Source organism: Sus scrofa, chromosome 1 (assembly GCF_000003025.6).
Source record: "Sus scrofa isolate TJ Tabasco breed Duroc chromosome 1, Sscrofa11.1, whole genome shotgun sequence".
NCBI classification, from domain to species: Eukaryota; Metazoa; Chordata; class Mammalia; order Artiodactyla; family Suidae; genus Sus; species Sus scrofa.
Window position 1 is genome coordinate 27666866 of NC_010443.5, and position 23339 is coordinate 27690204.

Below are 23339 nucleotides of genomic sequence, written 5' to 3' on the forward strand. Positions count from 1 at the left end.
TTTTTTTCTTTCTGATTTTAATTAAATGTCCTTGTGAGGAAAGGAGTCAAAGTTACACTAATTTAAAAAAATACCAGGAGTTCCTGTTAATGGCGCAGTGGAAATGAATCCGACTAGGAACCATGAGGTTGCCCGTTTGATTCCTGGCCTCGCTCAAAGGGTTAAGGATCCAGCGTTGCCATGAGCTGTGGTGTAGGTTGCAGACGCGGCTCGGATCTGGTGTTGCTGTGGCCCTGGCATAGGCCGGCATCTATAGCTCCAGTTGGACCCCCTAGCCTGGAAACATCCATGTGCTGTGGGTGTGGCCCTATATATATATATATATAGAACAAATACAGATTCAGTGGCCATGGTTTAAAAAATATTTTTTGTTTCCCACGTGGTGTCAGACCTGCTGAAAAGTTGCAATAATAGTACTTCAAAGGGATTGGGATTGTCATATGCACGCTGCTGTACATGCAATGGGTGGACAGCGGGGACCTGCCGTACAGCGCAGGGAACTCTACTCAATATTCTGAAAACTTCTGTGGGAAAAGAATTTGAAAAAGAATGGATGCGGGTGTGTGTATAACTGAATCATTTGATGTACAGCAGAAATTAACATTGTAAATCAGCTATACTTCAGTAAAACTTTTAAAAATGAAGGAAAAAAAGAATTCCCATGTGCCCTAACATTTTGCACAATTTACTTTTTAATTCTTTCAGAAAGGAGCACTTTTATGTAACTCTGTTACTTTTATCAAAATTAAGATATGATCACCAATAGAGTAGTATTGCCTAAGCTACAGACATTATTCAGATTTCACCATTCACTCCAGTGACGTCTTTATAGCAAAAGAAAATCCAAGATCATGCATCCATTGTATTTAGTTTTCCTCTCTTTATTCTTTAATACTTCCTCTGAGCCTGTCTTCGTAGTTCATGGTAGTGACATTTTCAGATATTCAAGCCAGTTATTTTGTAGGATGTTCTCAAATTGAGTTTCCATGATGTTTCTTCGTGATTAGATGCAGGCTGTATACTTCTGGCAGGAATTCCACAGAAGTGGTATTTTGTCCTTGGTGTTTCACAGCAGGAGTCACATGTTGATTTGTCCCAACCCTGGTGCTATGTCCTCCATCACTCTGTTAGGGTGGTGTCTGCCCGGTTTCTCTGCTATCAGGTCACTAACTTTTGCCTTGTAATTAATAAGTATCTTGTGGGGAGATAACTCTGAGACTACATGTAAATATTCTATTCCTTCTCATTCATTTGCCCATTAGTTTTAACATAAGTGATTTTCTTTGCCTGAATCAATTAGTCTTATGATGTTTGCCAAGTCATGATTTTCTAATTCACCATTCCTTCTACATATGTTAGTTAACTTTCTATTGTAAGGAAGAACTTTCTTTTATTTGTTGATACTTGTGGACTATTTTGTGGAGTAGAAGGCTTTTCTCTGTTTTGATGCCCATATTGTCCCAGATTTGGCCAGTGGGATCCCTTTGAGGCTGGCTCCTGGGTCTTTTTGACGTGCCTCCATGATTCTTTGAGCACATCCTTACTTTCTGGCACAAGATGTTACAGACTCATCTTGTACTCTTCTTGACCCAGCCATGGATTCAACCACTCAAGAAGCCCAGTTTTCTTAGAGTGGAAAAAGATGCTTTATAATCCAAGATCTAGGCACTAGATGTGCTCATGGCTACAGGAGGCCGAGCCATGTGAAAACAGATACACGCACAAACACACACACTCATACACACTCAGTGGCTTTTGTTTTTGTCTTTTTAGGGCCGCACCTTCGGCATATGGAGGTTCCCAGGCTAGGGGTCTAATCAGAGCTACAGCTGCTGGCTACGCCAGAGCCATAGTAATGCCAGATCTGAGCCATGTCCGCAGTCTACACCACAGCTCACGGCAACGCCAGATCATTAACCCACTGAGCGAGGCCAGGGATCAAACCTGCAACCTCATGGTTCCTGGTCTGATTCATTTCTGCTGCGCCATGACAGGAACTCCGGCTTTTGTTTTTAATGCAACTGATGCCTTTCCTCTGCTGTACCATGGAAATAACACTCGATTAACAGTCATAGATCAGGAATTGAAGATTCTGGCTCTGCTCATGCATCCACTGATTTTAAGACCTGGGGTACATTTTTTATGTCCTCTACCTCAGCTTCTTCCATGTTAAAAATTGAGAAGTAAATGAAGGGTGATTTTTAAAAAAACTTCCATTTTTGAAACTCTATGATTCTATGAATTTAAGATTCTATAGGTATAATACTTTCAGGAAGTTTTCAGGGAATTAGAGTACCTTAAGCCACAAAATAGAAATTTAGATCTAGAAGCTACTTAAGAAGTAATGCAAGTCAGTGTCCTTTTTTTTTTTTTTTTTTTTTTTCCTTACAGTGAAATAAACTGGAGCATCTCTGAATTTACTGTGATAACTTCATGTGGCTGGTGGCTACTATACTGGACAATGCATTAGAGAGTAATGACTTTATGTCACATAGATGCTCGTGACAAGCAAAGCAGGATCTTTTGATAGTGCATATCAGATTAACTAAACCAACTTTATATCATATACCTTTTATAGTAGCTAGTTGTAATTCTTATACTAAAACTTCTGGCACATTAATTTTGGAGCAGATGCTTTAAATCCCTGGAACTTCAACGTGATGATCTATAGTATATTCATTATTCTATTTAAAAGAAAATTCAAAGGCCAGCAATAAATCAGAGATGATCTGTTTTCAGACTAGTAACTTATAATTTTGTGCGCTTATTATTTTCACCAGAAATGTTTTTGTTAGTGTCTAAGATGTACTGGCAACATTTGTATTCAAATAGTAATAACACTTCCTCCAAAAAATGCTAATCCCCTTATAAATTCAATTATATCACTTAGATTTACAACTTTTTATAAATACTATACCAATGTTTATTTTTGTTTAAGGAAAATATGCAGTGCAATTAGATAGTAATTCTCGCCCAGTGTTGATGAGAGAGAAAATTAGTAACATCATCCAGGAAATTATTTTTGGTGCTAGGGATCAAAGCCTTAAAACTGTTCCTACTTATGTCCATTGCCACTGCCGTTCCTGGAACACACCACAGCTGCTCTCTGTAACGTCAGCGGCTGAACTGGTCTCTGCTTCTACACTTGGCTGTCCTATGGACACCTCAACCCCCAGTCAGTGACCTTTTAAGATTATAGATCAGATCCTGGCACTTACCAGCTTAAAACGTTTCACTTGCCAATGGTTTCTCATTGATTTTAGTAGAGAAGTCCTTTCTGTGGCCTACAATTCCTTGCTTCTTTCCATCACATTTTAATCCAGTTGGTTTCCTTTTCATTTTCCTAATCCTCATTGCTCATTGTGGCCTCAGGACCTTGACACTCACTAACCCTTCTGTCTCTCTTTAAAACCCCCTTTCCTTGGCCTTTGGGACGACTGGCTCCTCCTCAGCCTGTATTTCTGCTTCCTCAGCTGGGCCTTCCTCGCCCGTCTACCTAACACCTCGTACCCCTCCCCAGAATGATAGTCTTCATAACATTGACCTTGTTACCAGTCTGTTGTCTCATATATATTCATCCACATCCGTTGGATGGAGGAGTCTTAACAGTTCCTGGCACACAGCAGGTACTCGTCAGATGAACAAATTAATGAACATTGCTACTATCTGTGAGAATACAGTGGAAAAGACTCTCTTTGGTGAAATGTATCACTTAAAAATTCAAACATTTAAAAATGTCCCTAACCAATGATTGAACAATTCCACTCTAGAATTTATCCTTCAGACATTGATAAGATTCGTGAAACTCCATAGACACCCTTGTTTATAATATTGAGAAACTGGAAAAAACCTAAAGCTTGGGAATCTTCTACATAACTTGTAATTTCTACACAAATCATCTACATAATTTCTACATAATTATGTAATTTCTACACAAATCATCTACATAATTTCTACATAATTATGTAATTTCTACATGAATTGCAGTGTTTCAGTAGTGTGCAACCATTAATGAAGGTGTCTTAGGAACATAGTTGTTGGCCTGAAAAGATGTGACCTGGAAAGCTGTCCAGAGTATAAAATAGATGCCAAAGAACTCTTACATGAAGAGCTCCTCACTTATACACACACACACACACACACACACACACACACACGTGTGTGTATATACATATATATGTAAAATAAACATTGAAAAAATTTGTAAGAACAAATAATATTAACAGTTGTAATATCTGAATTTCTTTATGGCCACACCTGTAGCATATGGAAGTTCCCAGGCTAGGGGTCAAATCAGAGCTGTAGCTGCTGGCCTACACCTCAGCCACAGCTACAGCAACACCACATCCAAGCTGTGTATGTGACTTGCTCCTCAGCTCATGGCAATGCCGGATCCTTAACCCCCTGAGCGAGGCCAGGGATTTAAACCCTCATCCTCATGGACACTGATCGGGTTCATTACTGCTGTGCCACAAGGGGAACTCCAATATCTGAATTTTGAGATTGCTGCTTATTTTAACCATTTTGTGCTTATGTACATTTTCTACACTCATTTATCATTTAAGTTATCGTCTCTTGAAATATGTACACCCCAATACCACAGAAAATTGACCCATATACTAGAGGCTAGGTCGTTGCAATTTAGTGTGTTTTTTGAGCTTCAGCTATCCCCAGAGAGCCATTCAGGGGATGGACGGGTGAGGCTGGTGACACACCCCTCTGATGGTAATGCTGTTAGAGAAGAAGAACCCATGTGTTTTTGGCATAGGAAGCGGGGGAGAAGCACTTCTGTTTGGGGGAAATCAAGATAGCCTTCATGGAGGATGAGGACATTGCCTTGCTTCTTGAAGTATTTGAAGGATTTGACAGCGATGACTGAAGAGACAGTCCACATTGGCAAGAGCGGAAAGGAAGGAAGGAAAGAAGGAAAGGAAAGGAAATTATGGGGCATGTTAAAGCAATAGCAGATGCATCCAATCTGTAAAAACATAGCCTATCTGGGGGAACAGTGGGGAAAAGATTCTCAAAGTAGATGGAAATACATTGCAGTGTCTAATTTGGCAGGTATTTGGACATGATTGGTATTGGAGCAGCAGAATGATGAGCTCCTGGAGATGGTTTTTGAGGCATCTAGTCTGACAGATCATAGGAATTAAAGGGTAGAGACTGGCAGTGGGGAGACAAGCGTGGATCCTGAAGGTGGAGACAAAGTGGTGATGCTGGTTTGAGCATAGACTGTTTGCCTTGTGTGTCAAGTAGGCCACTAAACCCTATTCTGTTTAACAGGAGAAAACCTTCTACAACTCAAATGCTCATTTCCTAGTGATTTGCCACAGGGCCATGAGTCTCTTGACGTCTGGTCGTGTATGTAAATTAGGCTATAAGATAAGAATTTCTACTTCAGACAGATCACCCTTGATATTTTCACTCTCTCTTTTGCCCAGCTTCATCATGGCATTATTCCTGGGGGCACTGTAGCGTCTGGGGCTAGCGGGCGGGAGAGAGGAGTGAATGCTCATAGCCTGGAATATACAGTTGTCCTTCAGTATCCACGGGGGCTTGGTTCCAGGAAACGCGACCCCCACCCCTACTCCAGGGATGCTCAAATCCACAGATGCTTAAGGCCTTTATATAAAATGGTGTAATATTTGCATAATCTAGCAATTCTCCACACACTTTAAATCATCTTTGATTACTGATAATGCCTAATACAGTGTAAATGCTGTATAAATCGGTGTACATGCAATGCACAAGGTGAGGCAAATTCAAGTTTTGCTTTTTGAAACTTTTTGGATTTTTTTTTTTTTTTTTTTTTAATGTGTGGCTGGTTGAATCTGCAGATATAGAACCTATGGATAGGGAAGGCCCACTGTACAAGAAAAAGAAAACATCAAACTGTTTTTTAAAGTCTAAGTCGTAAATGTTTTACCTAACTTCTTTATGTATATGGGTATGTATTTTTTAATTCCTTGCAATCAAACCATAGGCTTGTTGGCTTCAAACTCTGAAGGCAGGTACCTGAAAGATTACATTGGTTTGAGGAAATTAGCAAATACCCTTTTGAAACTAGGTCAGGTTCTTTAATTTCTTTTTTTTTTTTTTTTTTTTTTTTTTTTTGTCTTTTTTTTTTTTGTCTTTGTTGTTGTTGTTGTTGTTGTTATTGTTGCTATTTCTTGGGCCGCTCCCGCGGCATATGGAGGTTCCCAGGCTAGGGGTCGAATCGGAGCTGTAGCCACCAGCCTACGCCAGAGCCACAGCAACGCGGGATCCGAGCCGCGTCTGCAACCTACACCACAGCTCACGGCAACGCCGGATCATTAACCCACTGAGCAAGGGCAGGGACCGAACCCGCAACCTCATGGTTCCTAGTCGGATTCGTTAACCACTGCGCCACGACGGGAACTCCTAATTTCTGATCTATCTCAGGACTCCAGATGTCAGCCTATCCCCTTAATCCCCCCATCAGCGAAATCCCCTCTGAAACACACTGTAATTAATTTGCAGGAATTAACAACAAAAGATGGAGAATTCAGGTATTTGATTACAAATTTCCCATACAGAAGTGCCTATTTAAACCTTTGTGAAGTCAGAAAAAATGCTTAGAGAAGAGAGTATTTTGGCCAAATTTTTCCATTGAAAGAAGCAATTGACCCTTTCTAGAAGTTTCAGCTCCAATAATCCAGACTTGACAACTTGATTTTGCCGAAGTCTTTAGTAAGAACTGTTGCTTCAAGCCTAGCAGTTTTTAATATCATTATAATTATTCCTGAACTAATGTGCCTCACACAAGTGCCACACGGAAACTGGTTAGAGCTGGTGACACGCCTAGAGTGAGGTCGGAAGAGGATTGAGTAGGTCCGATTTCAAGCGAAATGAAATATTTCAGTGTAAATAAGAGTATCTCTTATTCATTTGGGGAAAAGTATAGCTTTAGCCATTCCCATGAAGTGTTGACATGAAAATTGTTTCTGCCGTTTGAGGTCATGCACGTGTGGATTTTGAGAAACAGGCAGGCATGTTACAGTTACTCCCCTTCAGAAGACCATGTGCATGTGGAGTACATTTTTAACTGAATCGAGTGAGTTTTCATAAATAATCAGCATGGGTAGCTTTTGTCCCTGTCCAAGGTCCCGTAAAATGGGGGGTTGAAAAGCAGCATCTTAAAGATTGTGGCCTTTGGGGACACTCCAAAGGAGAAAGAATGGAATAAGATACTTATTGGGGAAAAAGCAGAGCGTTGGATGCATTCTAAAGGGTGAAAATTCACAAATATTCTTCCAAAGCTCCCCCTACTACTTTTTGATCACAGAGGAAATAGAAAAATCAAGATTTCAGGCTGGATAGGGGGTCTCGAGAAAGTGATAGGCTGCAGTATTCCTTGATTGACATTGCGTTTAGAAGCAGTCCAGAGGTCTTCAAGTAAGACCTGCTGTGATCGAAACCAATTTGCAGAGGATAGTAAGCTGATAAACTGGGTCTTTTAGTGTGATTTTAGCTTTTACAGTTTTCAGCAAAAAAAAAAAAAGTGTGTGTGTGTGTATATATATATATATGTTCATTTTGAAAATGAATCTGCTTTTTCTTTTCAATAACTAACTATGGAACATAAATGAAATCTATTTCTCTGCACTTCCCCCTTAAAATAGCAGTAGCCACGGGCCCACTATTTTATATTAGACAAACAATAAATTCTACCAAACACCAGGAGTTTAAACTGCACCATTTTGATAACTGTGGTAATAAAATCCAGTATATATGATTCTTGTTGCATAAAAATTAAAGTCTGCAGGAAAACATACTTTACATTCTTAAAAATAATGAGGACAGCACTGTAAGAGCCATGTCTTTTTTGTCGAAGGGCTTGGCTTACGCATGTTCTTTGAATTATCTGGTAGAACAACTAGATCCTCATCTGTGTATTTGTTTTCATTATTACACACACACACACACCTCCCCCATGATGTTTTCTAAGGAGAGCAAAGCAAAGCTGGATCACACAATTCTCCATGGAGTAAAGCTTTGTGTTTTTGTTTTTGTTTTGTTTTGTTTTTGTTTTTTAAAAAAAGGTGGAAACACTACCAGATAATCTCATAATCTCATAGAACTCTTGCTGTAGCTTAAAAGATCTTGTTTTATAAGAACTGGTTTCTCACAGTTCCCTGGTGGCTCCGCAGGTTAAGGATCTCGGCATTGTCATGCTGTAGCACAGTTCGACCCATGGCCCAGGAACTTCTGCATGCTGCAGGTGCAGACAAAAAAAAGGGGGGGGGGGAAGAAAGTTAAGATGGGGAAAATAGGAAAGAAAAAGGACAAGGCAAGAGCTGGGTGACAAATGAGCAGGTTTGATGAGAGAAGATGCCAATGGATAAGAGCTGCCTCCACGTTTTCCCCCAGGACGAGGGCCTCTGCAGTTGGAAGGCTCACAATGAGGGCACGGGGGCCTCATCCTCTTGGCCACGGAGGCCTGTTTGGGAAACAGGTGGTCAGTGAGAGGGAAATGAATGAACGCATATGGGGGAGAAGGCAGATTCCTCAGCGGTCTACACCTGCTCTGTCTCCAAATGTGTAATTCCCCAGCTCCCCTTACAAAATATTATATTTTATGTTTGCCAGGGGTGATTCTATACTTTAGGTTTAATGAACAGCTCTTTATTTCCCCTTCATTGCTCAGTTAAGATATATTTAAACTTAACTGAGTTTTAGAAGTGATTTCCATTCCCTGAAATCTGAATGATAAGCTGTCAGTTCAGCCTTCATCCATCCGTCATAGCCTGCACTGATGAAGTTGTGCTGGATATTGAAAATGAACCCCAAAATGGACTAGTAAGCAGAGGCCTTGATCTTGAAAAAATAGCAATAGATAGGAATGTGCCTCTTTCTAGGATCCTCCCCTTGCAGCTACAGTTTCAGATGCCACACCCTTGACGGTACCCACTGCTCCATGCACTGGGACAGAGAAGTCTCCTTGAGCCACTTGTCACATAGAAAACCGTCTATTCTCTTTCCTCTCTTGTTAGCGTTCAGCTGTTTTTCGAGATGAATGCACCACCATTTAGTTACAGGCTGTTGTTCCTCGGTGGGGGGGGCACTGTCTCCACACAGTGTCATCTCCTGACTCTCCCTGCCTCCTTTCTCTCCTTGTGGTACCAGTCCTTTCTCATCAGCAGGCGATACTGGCCTGATGCTTCCCGGGTGCTCAGATGGCATCTGGTTGGAGGGCAGATGCTGCAGGAAAACATAGTGTAGGCTTGAGAGTCTGCCACTTACTGGCTTCCCCGCGTTACTCTACTCCATGTATCTGAGTTTCCTTATCCATAAAGTGAGCAGAGTAGGGCGGTTGTGAGGTCAGACCAAGCCCTGTGCGTACAGGCCCTTAGAATAATATCTGACATAACAGGCCATCAACAGGCTTAAGCTGTTATTTTGATTATTCCCTAAGGCATGGGAGAAGGACTCTGTATGTGAGAAGATAGATGTTTTTCCCATTCCCTCTTCTCTTGTTTATCTGTAAACTCAGATGTGCACACAGCTGATCTCAGGAGGGAAGGATGGGTTGGTGGCGGAGGAGGCACTGGGAAGAAGTCTCGAGGAGTGGGCGGCAGGAGAGAGGAGGAGGTTTGTGGGAGGGAGTGAGCCCAGTGACGGGAGGAGAGTCATCTTCAAGGGGCTGAGGCAGCATGTCCTCAGCTGAGTGGGGAGGAGGGTGGAGTTGAGGGAAGTGCAGCTGAACTGCGGTCCCCTGTGAGGCCAGAGGGGATGCGGAGCAGACAGCTTGCGGGCAGTGCTACCCAGATGTGGTGAGAACAGCAACTGAGGCATTCAGAGAAGTTAGATGATTGAACTTGTATTCCAGAAACATCAGGCTCGGAGCTGTGCCCATGACGGGGTTTTGGAGGTCAAGATTTGGACGACCATAGAACAGTTGGGAGGTTCCTCCTGTCGCCTCAAAACTGGGTGCCTCTAATCTTCTTCAGTCAGCTGAGAAATAGATAACTGAGCTGGTTGCATCTGCGTCTGAAGGATGAGTATAGATTCCAAGGGAGGGAATGAAGGATGTTAGGTTTTGCTTGATAAATTCACGGTTCCAATCTTTGTTCTAAATGAGCTGTTAGATAGTTCAGGGTATCTGTTCTAGCGTTTATGGAGCCCTATTGAATATACAAGTGTAATATTCTGGGAATATGTTGATGTTTGAATAACATTCCTCAAACATTCCTGAAATTAAGAGCCAGCATAATTCTTTGGCTAGCACTTATAACCGTGTCGTGAATTTCACTGCTGTAATTGGGCAGAATTGGAGAATTCCTCTACTTCCTCAGATGTTCAGGCAGTACCTGAGTACTCATCACATCCCAGCCATTGTACAAACTTGAGCACAGAGAAATATGCATGGCGTGCCTATGACCTCCAGTCCCAGCATTGTGAACTTTGACCTCCCTCTCCTGTAGCATCAGTCCTGTGTCCCTCTTTGCAGCAATAAAGTCTATGGAAAAACAAAACAGTAGAACAGCAGAGCAGTTGGAAGCACTGCTCCTACACTGAGTAGATAACCTGCTACTATGCAGCCTCCCAACCACACGGGCTCTTTTTGGAGAGGAAGCAAGAGGAAAAGGTGACCATGGATTTGGAGCCACCAGAGCTGTGATTTAAAAAAAAAACAAAACAGAAATAGGGAGTTCCTGTTGTGGCTCAGTGGTAACAAACCCAACTAGTATCCATGAGGATGCAGGTTCGATCCCTGACCTCGCTCAGTGGGTTAAAGGATCCAGAGTTGCTGTGAGCTGTGGTGTAGGTCGCAGAGGTGGCTTGGATCCCACATTGCTGTGGCTGTGGTGTGGGGTGACCGCTATAGCTCTGGTTCAACCCCTAGCCTGGGAACTTCCATATGCCCTGTGTGCGGCCCTAAAAAGAGGAGAAGGAAAAACAAAAACAGAAATAATCTTCCCCAGCCCAGGGGACATTTGGAAATGCCTAAAGATGGTTTTTTAATGGCCTTGACTCTGGGGAGTCGTGTGTGTAGGTAGTACTAGTGGATATAGCTGGTGGAGATCAGAGATGCTGCTGAACCTCTTACAATGCACACGAAAGCCGCATCCCCTCCCCTGCCATCCGCAAGAAAGAATTATCCCATCTAAGATGTAGGACCAAGGTTGTGAAAGCCTGCATGAGAGACACTGTCTATATTTATACAGGCTACTTTTGAAGATGTAAGCAGCTGATTGGCAAGGATGATATTTAGCTATGATGCTGGGTCCCTGGAGGTTTGGGGATGGTGCTGGCTGCAGCTGGCATTCCGTTGGCGCCTACCAAGTAAGTAGCCTTTAGTTCCAAGGGCATCAAAAAGGTTCATTGCCAGTGGGTGCTTAAACTCCCACATCTTAGAAGTCCTGTGTGTCCAGTCTCTTTACTGGGTCAAGTCCTACCAAGAGAGGCTTGAAATGATTTATTTTCTTGTAAGCATTGTATTTCCTTTTCCAGAGTGGGTCCACTGCTCATCCAAACACATTAAATTAATTGGTTTTAAAGTATTCTGGCCCCCATAGGTCATGTTTTTAATTCTATAATGGCACAGTGAGGACTGGACATGATCCTTTTTCCTCAGTTTCCCCTCTACGCCCCTAGGCAAAAAGTCCTTTGAAAGATGAGTGTCAAGTAAAATTGTGATAGTGTTGAATCATTACTGGCTAAAAAAAAAAATCTGGGAGTTCCCGTTGTGGCTCAGTGGTAATGATCCCGAGTAGTATCCATGAAGACTCAGGTTTGATCCCTGCCTTGTTCAGCCAATTAAGGATCCAGTGTTGCCATGAGCTGTAGTGTAGGTTGCAGACTTGGCTCAGATCTGGCATTGCTGTGGTGCCAATTCTCTCCCTAGCCTGGGAACTTCCATGTGCCTTGGGTGTGGCCCTAAAAAGACAAAGCAAAACAAAACAAAAATTCTGAGGACCTACACTTAATTTATCCAGAAATCATTTCTAAAATTTTAATGTTTCATTTATTATTCTTCATCTTCTCTTTGATCTTTGGCATTTTTCAAAACTTGCTACAGCGGTTTCGGACCTTCTGAAGGGCGGCAAAATTTCATTTCATGCAGTTTCTCTGTGGCTCCATGAATGTTCTCAGTGAAGGGAGTAAAAGAACAGAGGTCTCTCTGCTTGACTGATTCTGAATGGTTGCCTTTTTCAGATGTAGTTGGTATGGGAACAAAATCAGCCATGATCTTCGGGGTTTTAAATGTCATTTTTAACACATCAAGAAACCCAAAGGCAGAAGAATCTGGGAAAAAAAAATAGTAAATAACATTGAGATGATCTTGGTAAACAGTCGTTAAAATGTGTTTAATGCACATGCTGTTTGGGGCCCTGGCTGAGTTGGAATCCCTGAGATTGAACTGATGTTGAACAACCATTTCTTAACCGGGAAGGGCCTCCCCTCTGCCCAGCCCACACCCATTTGAGCTTCACTGGCTCTTTTGAACAGAAGCCTTTCTCAGTTTTGACTTGGTTCAGTGAACAAGGTTACAGTTTAGAAACAGCGGCTGCAGAGTCGAATGTCTCCTCACCCTTTTTGCCTTCCTCCTGAGCCGCCCTCGAGCCGTGCCAGACAATCCCTAGGCTGATTAAACGGCCCCATCCCTGATTACTTACTTGGTCTTTGCCTGCTGAGGAACTCTGAGCAAGGAGACATGCAGATATGTTGCAGCATATTCAAGCAAGGAGGATTTTAGCATGGAAGACACTAAGCTGGTCTGTAAGTTCTTGGGCTCAAAATGTGTTTCGAAACAGGCAGTCTTTACAACAGTTCTGACAAATGAACACTTAACAGGTGAAAGTACAGAGTAGGAAATCTTTTAATGGATCCTTTTGTTGGGTGGGTGGGAGGGTGCCTGTTGGTTTTAATGTTCTAAGAAAGAAAAGTGGGAATTTTAATTAAATGAAACAATCTTTGTTATGATCTATGGATGATGGATTTATACTTGGTCCTGTAGCCATGTGACAGTTTCACGTGGCTGAAAATTCAAAGCAAACCACCATTGTTGTCCATTTTCCATGTCCCCACTTTTTTTTTTTCTTTTGACAAAAAACCAAAGTGAAAACCCTGAAACAGCTCCCAGGGTCTCCTTAAGAATGCGGATGTTGGCAGTAGCAGGTTGGATGCACAATTGCTTTGCTGTCCAGAGAACATTTAGCATATAATTTATTGATTTCTTATTGCTCTTAATATTTGTATGTGGATCAGATCACAATTTTGGAAAATGATTTCTTTTATATTTTAGAAGGGTATATTTGAGGAGTCCTAGGGTTTTTGCTGATTAAAAAAGATTATTTTTCTCTTGCCTACCTCTTCAGTTTCTTTTTTTCATCAAAACCATTGCCTGCATCTTCTTCTCATATCTTTCCTCACCAGAATGCTTTTGTTTTCATAGCATATAAATTAAATGACTCACATATGGGTTGTACAGAAAAAACTAGTCACTGAAATCATATGCATGACATTTTGGAGAGAAATTTTTATTTCTGTGTTTTCTTTTCTAAAAGTTTCTTTATATACTAAATGTTTTATCAAGTTGCATTCTTGAAGAGTAATAAAGTTGCTTTATTCACTCTTTTATTTGCCCTTTTAAAATATTATCCATTTCCATTTTTGTAGATAATATTTCCAAGTTTTATAATAAAAAAAATCTAGGAAAGAAATATGAGTTATGTATAGGGTCAGTATCCATTAAGCATTAGGAGGTAGATTATATTGTAAATAAGTGGTTTGCTTTTGGTGGTTTATGATTATAAAATATGAAGTCAAAGTGCATATTAGAAGTACCTTTGGAGTTGGATCTGAGTCTTTCTTTTTGCTCTGACACTAGTTCTGTGACTTCAGACAAGTTATTTATATTCTGTAAGTGTGTCAGCATCATTGTACAATGTGAATAATTTCTAATTTTCAGGGCTGTGTATACATTAAATAAGAGGCAAAATACCTCACCCAATGCTTGGTTCCCCCCCCCAAAAAAAAATCAGTATAATTATATCTATTGTTTCAGTTAACTCACTTTTAAATTTACTTTGTCCTTAATGAGTCTATTTTATGAAGACATCTTCCTGTGCAGAAAGACTATTTACATATAGTATTCAAATATTGGGATAAGACATAGTTGATGCATAATAAGCATTGGGTTTCATAATGAATTATTTAAATGATAAATAAGATTGCTCGAATCATATGAAATATAGGTTACTCAGTAAGAATATTGGATAAATAGCCAATAGATAAAACTTAAATTGAGGGAGAAATTTTTTTGTTAATCCAGAAAATTGGTCCCCCCCAAAAATCTTAGATCAGTGGTTTCAAAATACCAAATTTGCCTTTGATGCTGCATTTTGGTCTTTTCCAATTTCCGTCTGGTAATGTAATATTGAATAGACCTTAGAAAAGTAGAAAACATAGTAGCTTCATGTTTCCATAAACTAAAACTTCAGTGTAAAAAACCATAACTCTTTGTGGGATGGAGATGAAGGGGAGTGGGTGCTCTCTACGGGTCGCATGGCACCTGTCTCATTCATGAAAGTCCATCATGCCCTGGGAGCAGAACCTGTTTCCACCCCCACTGACACTGACAGGCTGCTTGAGGATAAACTATAAAGTGTAAGTGTGACAAGCCACCTCCACCCCATCCCAGACAAAAACTGCTTTCTGTTATTTGCCCTATTCTCACCTTGGCGCTTATCACTAGCTGCTGTGATGTTTGTTGCCTTTCCCCATATTAGAATGGATGCTTGATGGGGGCAGGGAATTTGGGCTCTTCTGTTCACTGCTGTATCCCAAGCACCTGCAGTGATGCCTGGCAACTAGTAGGCACCTATCAGTTTATCAGACTAATGGGTCAATCCCTTTTCAGCGGGGCAACAGAGGGAAGGCCACACCAGCTTTCTTTATACAGACAAAATAACAAAAACAGAGATACACTTTTTTGTAAAAGTAAGAGGCTCAATACACGAGAACATGCTAATTTACTCTGTGCTTGACAAAGCTCTGATGCTTTGTTCCAGCCTTTGGAGGAAAAGAAAGCAAGAAACGTTGCTGTCTTCTGTTATAGACGATTAACCAGCTGCCAAGAACAGAAAACCAAAAACTGCCTCCTTCATGAAAAATAGTTAAATTAAGGACTCTAGAAAAAGTAAATACTGCTATGGTGAAAGGCCAAGTCACAGGCCGATAAGCTCCCTTCTCCTCTGACCCCTGGGAAAGTCAGAGTTCTTCTTTAGGAGCAGCCCCTCCCACACACTCAGGAAGGATTCCACAGCCTGGCGGACGCCTCTTCTTGAAGTTTTATGTAGATATAGTTTCTAGAAGGTAAAAATCTTGTTAAACAAGACTTTCAGAAAATACTAGCCTGTCTCAAAGTTCCAGTGAATCTATACCTCTATAAGAAGACAAATTATACTTTAGACTTAAAAGACCAAATTTTAAAACTCAGCACTTCATGACCACAGGCAAACCCCATTTGACCCTTCTGAGCCTAAGTCCCTTTCCCTATAAAATGGCAACAATTAACAAGTTAAGATAGTTGAGTTTATATATAAGCAAGTGATTTCTTTTTCTTTTTTTTTTTTTTTTTTTTTGGTCTTTTTGCTATTTCTTTGGGCCGCTCCTGCGGCATATGGAGGTTCCCAGGCTAGGGGTCGAATCGGAGCTGTAGCCACCTGCCTACGCCAGAGCCACAGCTACGTGGGATCCGAGCCGCGTCTGCAACCTACACCACAGCTCAGGGCAACGCCGGATCGTTAACCCACTGAGCAGGGGCAGGGACCGAACCCGCAACCTTGTGGTTCCTAGTCGGATTCGTTAACCACTGCGCCACGACGGGAACTCCAGAAAGTGATTTCTAATCATTAAGCTGAATTACTGTGTATACTTGAGTGTATACAGAAAAACAGTGGAAGTTCTTTCCTTAAATGAGAATTTAAGTGCTTTATGATTGGCCAGTATATCATTATTTAGGGAGCAAACCCCACCAAAATGGTAAAAAGACTAAGGTACAATTTTTAATGCCATATTTGGAAAAAGAAATTTAGAAAACACTGTAGCATCATGGTTAAGATACCAGGTTTTTTCCAAATTGATGTGGATTTTATTCCTGATTTAGCCATTTATGTTAGGCAAATTTCTTTTTTGACCCTCATCTCTGTACAGTGGGAAGAGCATTACCTAAATGCAGGTTTACTATAAGGAATAGATTGAATGAGACAAAATGCTTAAAGTATGTAGTATAATCTGAAGAATAATAGACATTCAACAAATAGCAGTTGTGTTTGTGGTTATTATAATACTTTATAAATATCATTGGATATATGATTTTCTTTTAAAATGATAATGGTACCAAACTTTTAAAATCTATTAATTAGCCACTATCACTCTGAAAAAAAAAAAAAAAAAAGTGCTAGAAATTTCCCCAGAGAAAAATCATTCTTCGACTTTAAGAGCTTTTATCTTTTGACCCTGATGAATATTTAGATTAGGTGGTCCTTGAAACAAGCATCAATACAGTGAAAGCATTCACATATCATTCACTCACCTAAACCTCCCGAGATCTCAAAGTCTGTTAGTTTAAATGGAGTTTAACTTGCCACCATGGCAAAACACACAGATGTTCATAAAGAAAGAGCAGGGGCAGGGACATGTTGAAGGCAGAAGTTCTCTTTTTAGGAAATATGTGTTGCTAGTGAATCAACAAGAAGGGCAGCAAGGTAGCAACCTAGAGGTGTTTAAGTTCCAGGATTCATTACTCATAGCCTAAGATGCAAATCCTGTATTAAAAATCACCAGTCTTTTCTCAGAGCATTTCACTGACTCACTGAACTGTATATTCTCTGAAGTGGCATTTTAGTACTGAATTGCGAGCATCAGTGTTATGGTCTTGACAGTATAATTTTTCTTATCAGAACTTCAGGTGACATGAATAGATAAATTTCAGTTGAACTATAGTCCAGTTTTAAAACTTAGATTAAAATTTTAAAGAGTTCCCATTGTGGTGCAGTGGAAACAAATCCGACTAGTATCCATGACGACATGGGTTCAATCCCTGGCCTCACTTGGTGGGTCAGGGATCCGGCGTTGCTGTGAGCTGTGGTGTAGGTCACAGATGTGGGCTGGATACCGTGTTGCTGTGGTGAAGGCCGGCAGCTATAGCTCCAATTTGACCCCTAGCCTGGGAACTTCCATATGTCGTGGGTGTGGCCCTAAAAAGAAAAATAGTTAATACATGAGATTCATTCTCCTATAGAAGCTATTTTTCTATAAGTCCTATTTTAAAAGATAATGCCGTAATCTATTTCTGGATCATAATCTGGTTATATAAATGTGTTTTCAATATCTTATCTCAGACAGAATAACGTAACATTACTTGAATAGCAAGTAACATGTGATGAAGGACCAAGAAGGTAAAAGTTAATATTTAAGCTTTCCCTTTACTTGATTTAATATTAACAATGCCTAGTTTTCATGTTTTTCTGTAACAACAGTTATAAAGTCCTGAGTCAAAGATTAACATTTTAATATAACATTTTATTAAGAGTTCTTGTTTTACTTGAAGAAACGTAAATCAGCTATACTTTAATAATAATAAAATCATACCGTTCTTAACTGATATAAAAGTCTTGCCTTGAATATTTGAATTTTGTATTTTCTGATAATCAAAATGCAGTTTAAATGTGTAAGCATTTAAATTGTGATGTTTTTATAATTCAGTGCCATCAATACTAGCCAGTAATCACAATCAAGTTAAATAAAACAAGGATTTTAGCTGGATTTAATATTTACCATTTTAACAAAAGAGAGGGAGTTTGGGCTTCAAGAGAGGAATAAACTGTGGGAAAGTGACTAGGAAATCAAGCTAATGGGAAATAGGGTTAATGTAGTGAGGTTTGTTTATGCAAACTCCAGTCTGTCTCTTGGGATGAGTCAGTCTCCTCTTTCTGATCCAGGAGTGGGGGATACTGTCACGAGGGAAATTTATGCCCTGATTTTAGGTGGGTGAGGGGGTGTGTGCGCAGAATTCTTTTTGCCTGTTGCTTCTCAGTTGCCATCAGCTGAAAATAATACTTAATTCTAAAGTGTCATCTTTTGGAGTGGCCTATGCTGATGCCCTTCATGATTCTCTAATGGACATCTTTAGATGTAAGGCTTTTCCCCTACTTTAGATTATTTCCTTGAGACAGAGTCTCAGAAATGGAATTGAGTAGTCGATAGTTTTAAAACACGTTAATAGCATTAGACTCATATCACTAAATGCCAATATACTTTCTGTTCCACATATTTTCAGGATTTCAGTGCTACATTCAGAAGCACATGCCTAATGCTCCTTTTCTGGGTCCACACAAGATGAAAAATGAGGCATATGTGACCAAGGATCCAGAAAGGGATAGTTCTAATCACATATGAAGCTTGTTGCAATATTCCTGACTGTGTGCTGTGATTATAAGGGTGGCATAAACTGAAGCAGGTGCTTGTCTCCAGGTATCCCTTCTACCAGCTGAATTGAACATCTAAATCACCAGTAGACCTTTTTGTATGTGGGATAAGTGAAGATATCTTTACTGCAGATAGATCAGTTGGATGGGGTTAAATCTTCGTGAGCTATTCAGCCCTAAACCCAAATTAGCATTTGATTGCCAATGGGACTGAAACCAAGCAGGACCCTATGGGGCCTTCCTGGCGACAGATTCTCTCCACTCCCACATCCCCCACTCTTATTTGTAAAAAAAGCTTTAGCTTCCTAGGCCTTCCCTGACTTCCGAAGAGCAGATTTAATCAGAATTGAAAAAAATGCAGAAACAAAGGAAAGCTGTCAAGCAAGACAAAATAATAATAGTGGAGCCATAAAACAAAATTAAGGCCCTTTAGTCCCTCTTCAAGGGCTATAGCTAATATGCTGAGCCACATCCTTGAGTCGTTTTACAGATATGAAACCCCTGTTAGGTGGAGGAAGTTAACTCTATGCTGACCACCAACACACAAACCCCAGACTGGTTGGAACCAGAAAACTGGGAATTGAGATTCCCAGAATACCACCCTGTTAACTCGCTAACAACCAAATTGTGCATGAGCTAATCACTCGCCCCCAGACCTTCTCCCTTACACCGTCTTTAGAAAACCCTTTCCTGGAAGCCATCAGGGAGTTTGGGTCTTTAGCGCATGAGCTGCTCATTTTCCTTATGTGACACCCTACAATAAATGCTGTGCTTTCCTTCACCACAGTGTCAACAGTTTAGCTTTGCTGTGTGTTGGGTGAGTGGACCCAAGGTTACTGGATTTTTCAGAAGGCATAATATGACACATGCAAATAGAGGAATTTTAGAGCTGTCACCCTCAGCTAATTACCACTGACTGGGTAGAATCTTAAACAGTACATTTGAAAAGTCTGAAGCAGCTTCAATTTATTATAAATTAATGACATAGGATGTTTATCAATTATTAAACTTTGTTGAAATATGCAGAATGCACACAGGGTTTCCAGCCAATAGCTGTCATCAGAATGTTCTGAAATTATACCCATGAGAGAAACAGAGAGGTTTTTACCTCCATGCATTTGCAGTTCTTATTAGTTTCGCAGTAACCTTCTAAACACAGGATGTTGATTTATGCTATTTAGCCTCTCCTCTTCTGAGAAAATTTAGCCACTTTGCAAAAAAAAAATCATATATCTCAAAAAGTCCTTCTTAAAAAATAAGAACTCAATAATTAAAATACTGACTTCTATGCTGAAGCATCCAAGTTCTTAATTTTTAGTCAAATAGGCAAAATTATTCCATTGTGGGTATCATATTCCATTTAAAAATCTGCATTTATGAAGTAGTAGATGTGATAGTTACTTGAAAACCAACTAAATGAAGAAATCTCTTTGGAAATAAATTTTGGACTCTAAGTTGTTTTAGGTATAGTATTTTTCTGGAGTTGTATCCTGAATGGTGTTAAAAGGATAAATGGTTTAAAAGAAGCCACATGAAATTTTAAATAGTAACATTTATTCAGCTTCCTGTGTTAGATTCCTCCATAGAATTGCGTTCCTTCCCTTCAGAGCTGTGGTCCCAGTTTACAGTGTAAAATTAGTGTGATCATTTTTCTAAAGCCTGCCTCCCTATAGCTTGTAAGTTCCATGTGTGTGGGACCATGCCTGCTTCTGCCACCGTCGTATCCCCAGGGCCTACCATGTTGGATGTAGGTGCTCAGAAAGCAATGGATCTAGTAATGGGGAAGGGTTCTTTTAGTCATTCTAAAAGGTAAGAAGACATGAAAGTGTGTTTTCCTTTCTCAGCATCTGAAAGGATTGCTGTTACTTCTTCAACCTGTGTCTTTTTCTGTCAGGCATTGCAGGAAAACCATTTTGTAGAAGAGAAATACTCTGTAAGAAATTCATTGTCCTTTAACAGTTGTGACCTTTTAAAGGTCTTGACTCCCTAGAGTTCCCTCGTGGCTCAGCGGCTTGAGGATCTGGCATTATCACTGCTGTGGCTCTGGTGACAGCTGTGACCTGGGTTCCATCCCTGGTCCGGGAACTTCTGCATGCCTTGGGCACAGCCAAAAAAAAAGTCTTAACTCTCATCACACAAAGGTTTATACAGTTGTGTTGCCAAAAGGACCTTATTGCAAGTGAAGCTTATTTCTAAACATTTTTCCAGCATGGACCTCAGAGCATTATTATGGAATTCCCAGAACGTACTTGTTCCTTGAAAACTCAAAGTAGCTTATTTCTAATTCCTTGGACTCCTTGCCTTTAAAAAAAATATATGTGTTTTAGTACAACACCATATGAAAGTTATTGCTTAAAATCTTAGGTGATGACATTCAAGATAAATTAATATTAAAAGAACAATATGGGAGTTCCCGTGGTGGCGCAGTGGTTAACGAATCCGACTAGGAACCATGAGGTTGCGGGTTTGGTCCCTGCCCTTGCTCAGTGGGTTAAGGATCCGGCGTTGCCGTGAGCTGTGGTGTAGGTTGCAGACACGGCTCGGATCCTGAGTTGCTGTGGCTCTGGCGTAGGCCAGTGGCTACAGCTCCGATTAGACCCCTAGCCTGGGAACCTCCATATGCCAAGGGAGCGGCCCAAGAAATAGCAAAAAGACAAAAAAACAAAACAAAACAATATTTCCGTTTTTTCAAGCACCAAGGACTTAAGTATTTTCCCAATGATGCTTATTTGGCCAATATTTGAGGCTTTAAATTTTGCCGTAATTATTACAGCTTAAAGATGTATTATAAATTATTATTTTAGTTGGAATGGTATGAAAACACATCCCTACTGCATTGACAAAAGGAAAGAGAAGCTCTGGAAAGGAAATCTTTAGTCTCAGTTTTTATAAAATTTTTGTTTGGGGTGCATATGTGTGAGGTGTGTGTTTTAGTTTAAAATATTCTAATTATCATATAAATATATGAGTGTTTTGGAGGTTTTTTTAGCCTTAGCTGTTATTGAGTGTAGAAATGAGTGCTAAAACATTCAAAATAGATGGAATGTAAAAAGTTGGGGACTAACCATAAAAGCAGGTTTCACAGAGGACAGTGTAGTTCACTGCACGGCTCTCTGTTAGCCTGTCTTAATACAAGAGTAGATGTTAGAATATGATGAGAATTCGTCTATTGTAATTTCCCATAGCATAGCTTCTTGAAACTGAGCTTGGTCTGGCTATTGAGTAACAGCGAGTATGAGATCCTGTGCTCCTTGGCAAGTTTCTGGATTACATTCTGTGTTGTCAGTTAATAGTGGAAATCACATGATCTAACTAGCAGTTGACCTTGAAGTAGAATTGATCTGATCCCATGAAAACTGAGAGACCTAACAAAGAAGCGTTAGGTGTAAACAATTTGTCAACACATCTCACTTGCAGAAAGTACCAATGAGCAGGGCCCACCTTCAAGAATAATTTTAATCTGGGTCATTTGCTGAATTTTTATTCATTAAAGGCCCCAAATTGAAGCTCCATGTAGCATGATTAAGAGAATTTTATTCCAAGAAATTTGTTAATAAATTTAACTTAATGAAGTACCCATGGAATGCCAAATGCCTTGAGTTTTAACCCTAAAGCTTTGATGTTTTCTGACAATGACTATATTATATTATCATTGTTGAAGTCTTATTATTAGATCATGTGCCAGGAGTTATGTTTGAGTAAAAGGAAATATTTGCCTTTCTGTTGTGTGATGGTCTTGTTTGTAGCTTATCCAAAAACAGTGTCAGTTTTTTAAGGCACATATATTACAGAAAACATCTTTAATAGTGATTCTACACCACTGAAAACTCAGTGATGCTTGAAGAGAGAGTTTCTATGCCATTGATTCTGCCATACAAATTCTGAATAAGTATCAGTTAGTAGCCTGTGTTGAGTTTATATAATTTAGCTGATAACAACTGCCTGTCTGTGGAGTCAGAGGATAAAATATGGTTCCAAAAAATGATTAAAATTTTATTATGTTATTTCTGGGAGATTTCACCATGAAGTGATAAAGAGTATAAAGTAACATAAAGTGCAGTGGTTCTCAGCTGTGGTGTGCACATCTAATTCAGCCACAGTGCTTGTTAACAGTGAAGATTCCCAGACCCTACCCCTGCAGATTCAAGTAATGTAAGTCAGATATGAGGCATAAAAATCTGCATTTTTAACAAGTACCCAAGTGTTTCTGATGAAGGAGTTTTGTGGCCGTATTCTAAGGAATACTGATCAGCCTTCAGACACTTTTGCTTGCATGAATCCTAGCAGAAATTTGAAAAACCATGTGCTACTTATTCAGAAATTGAAATCCAAAATGATTTATTTAAAAAAAAATTTAACTCCTTCATCAAAAAAAAAAAAAAAAAAAAAAAACCAACCCTGATTGATTTAACCACTGGCCAGATGATTATTCTTATTTTCTGACAGAAAGACCTGATTTCTTTTTTTTTTTTTTTTTTTTGTCTTTTTGCCATTTCTAGGGCCACTCCCGCGGCATATGGAGGTTCCCAGGCTAGGCGTCGAATCGGAGCTATAGCAGCCGGCCCACACTACAGCCACAGCAATGCGGGATCCTAGCCGCATCTGTGATCTACACCACAGCTCACGGCAATGCCAGATCCTTTACCCACTGAGCAAGGCCAGGGATCGAACCTGCAACCTCATGGTTCCTAGTCGGATTCGTTAACCACTGACCCGTGACAGGAACTCCCTGATTTCATTTTTTAATGCAAATACATATAATTTGTGTTCTATGACAGATGACACATCAATATAGATGGACATGAGAAGCAAACCTTTTTACTTGTGTGGGGGTAGAAAATTTTTTCCTCTACCCCCTTAACGTCCTTTTACTAAAGC

At 40.1% G+C, this 23339-nt stretch overlaps 1 protein-coding gene across 24 annotated transcripts in view; it reads left to right on the plus strand.

Annotated features, from left to right (window-relative positions):
* The window catches only part of MAP7 (microtubule associated protein 7), a 176734-nt gene that overhangs the window by 60845 nt on the left and 92550 nt on the right, over positions 1-23339 (plus strand). Inside the window, exon 1 of one of the 24 annotated variants that reach the window (XM_021072619.1) lies at positions 11873-12747. The exons of the other annotated variants lie outside the window; for them this stretch is intronic. Within the exon in view, the coding sequence (XP_020928278.1) occupies positions 12726-12747 (22 nt within the window). The 5' untranslated portion in view covers positions 11873-12725. Of the gene's footprint in view, positions 1-11872; positions 12748-23339 lie in introns of those variants that run through there. 24 annotated transcript variants of the gene reach the window in all.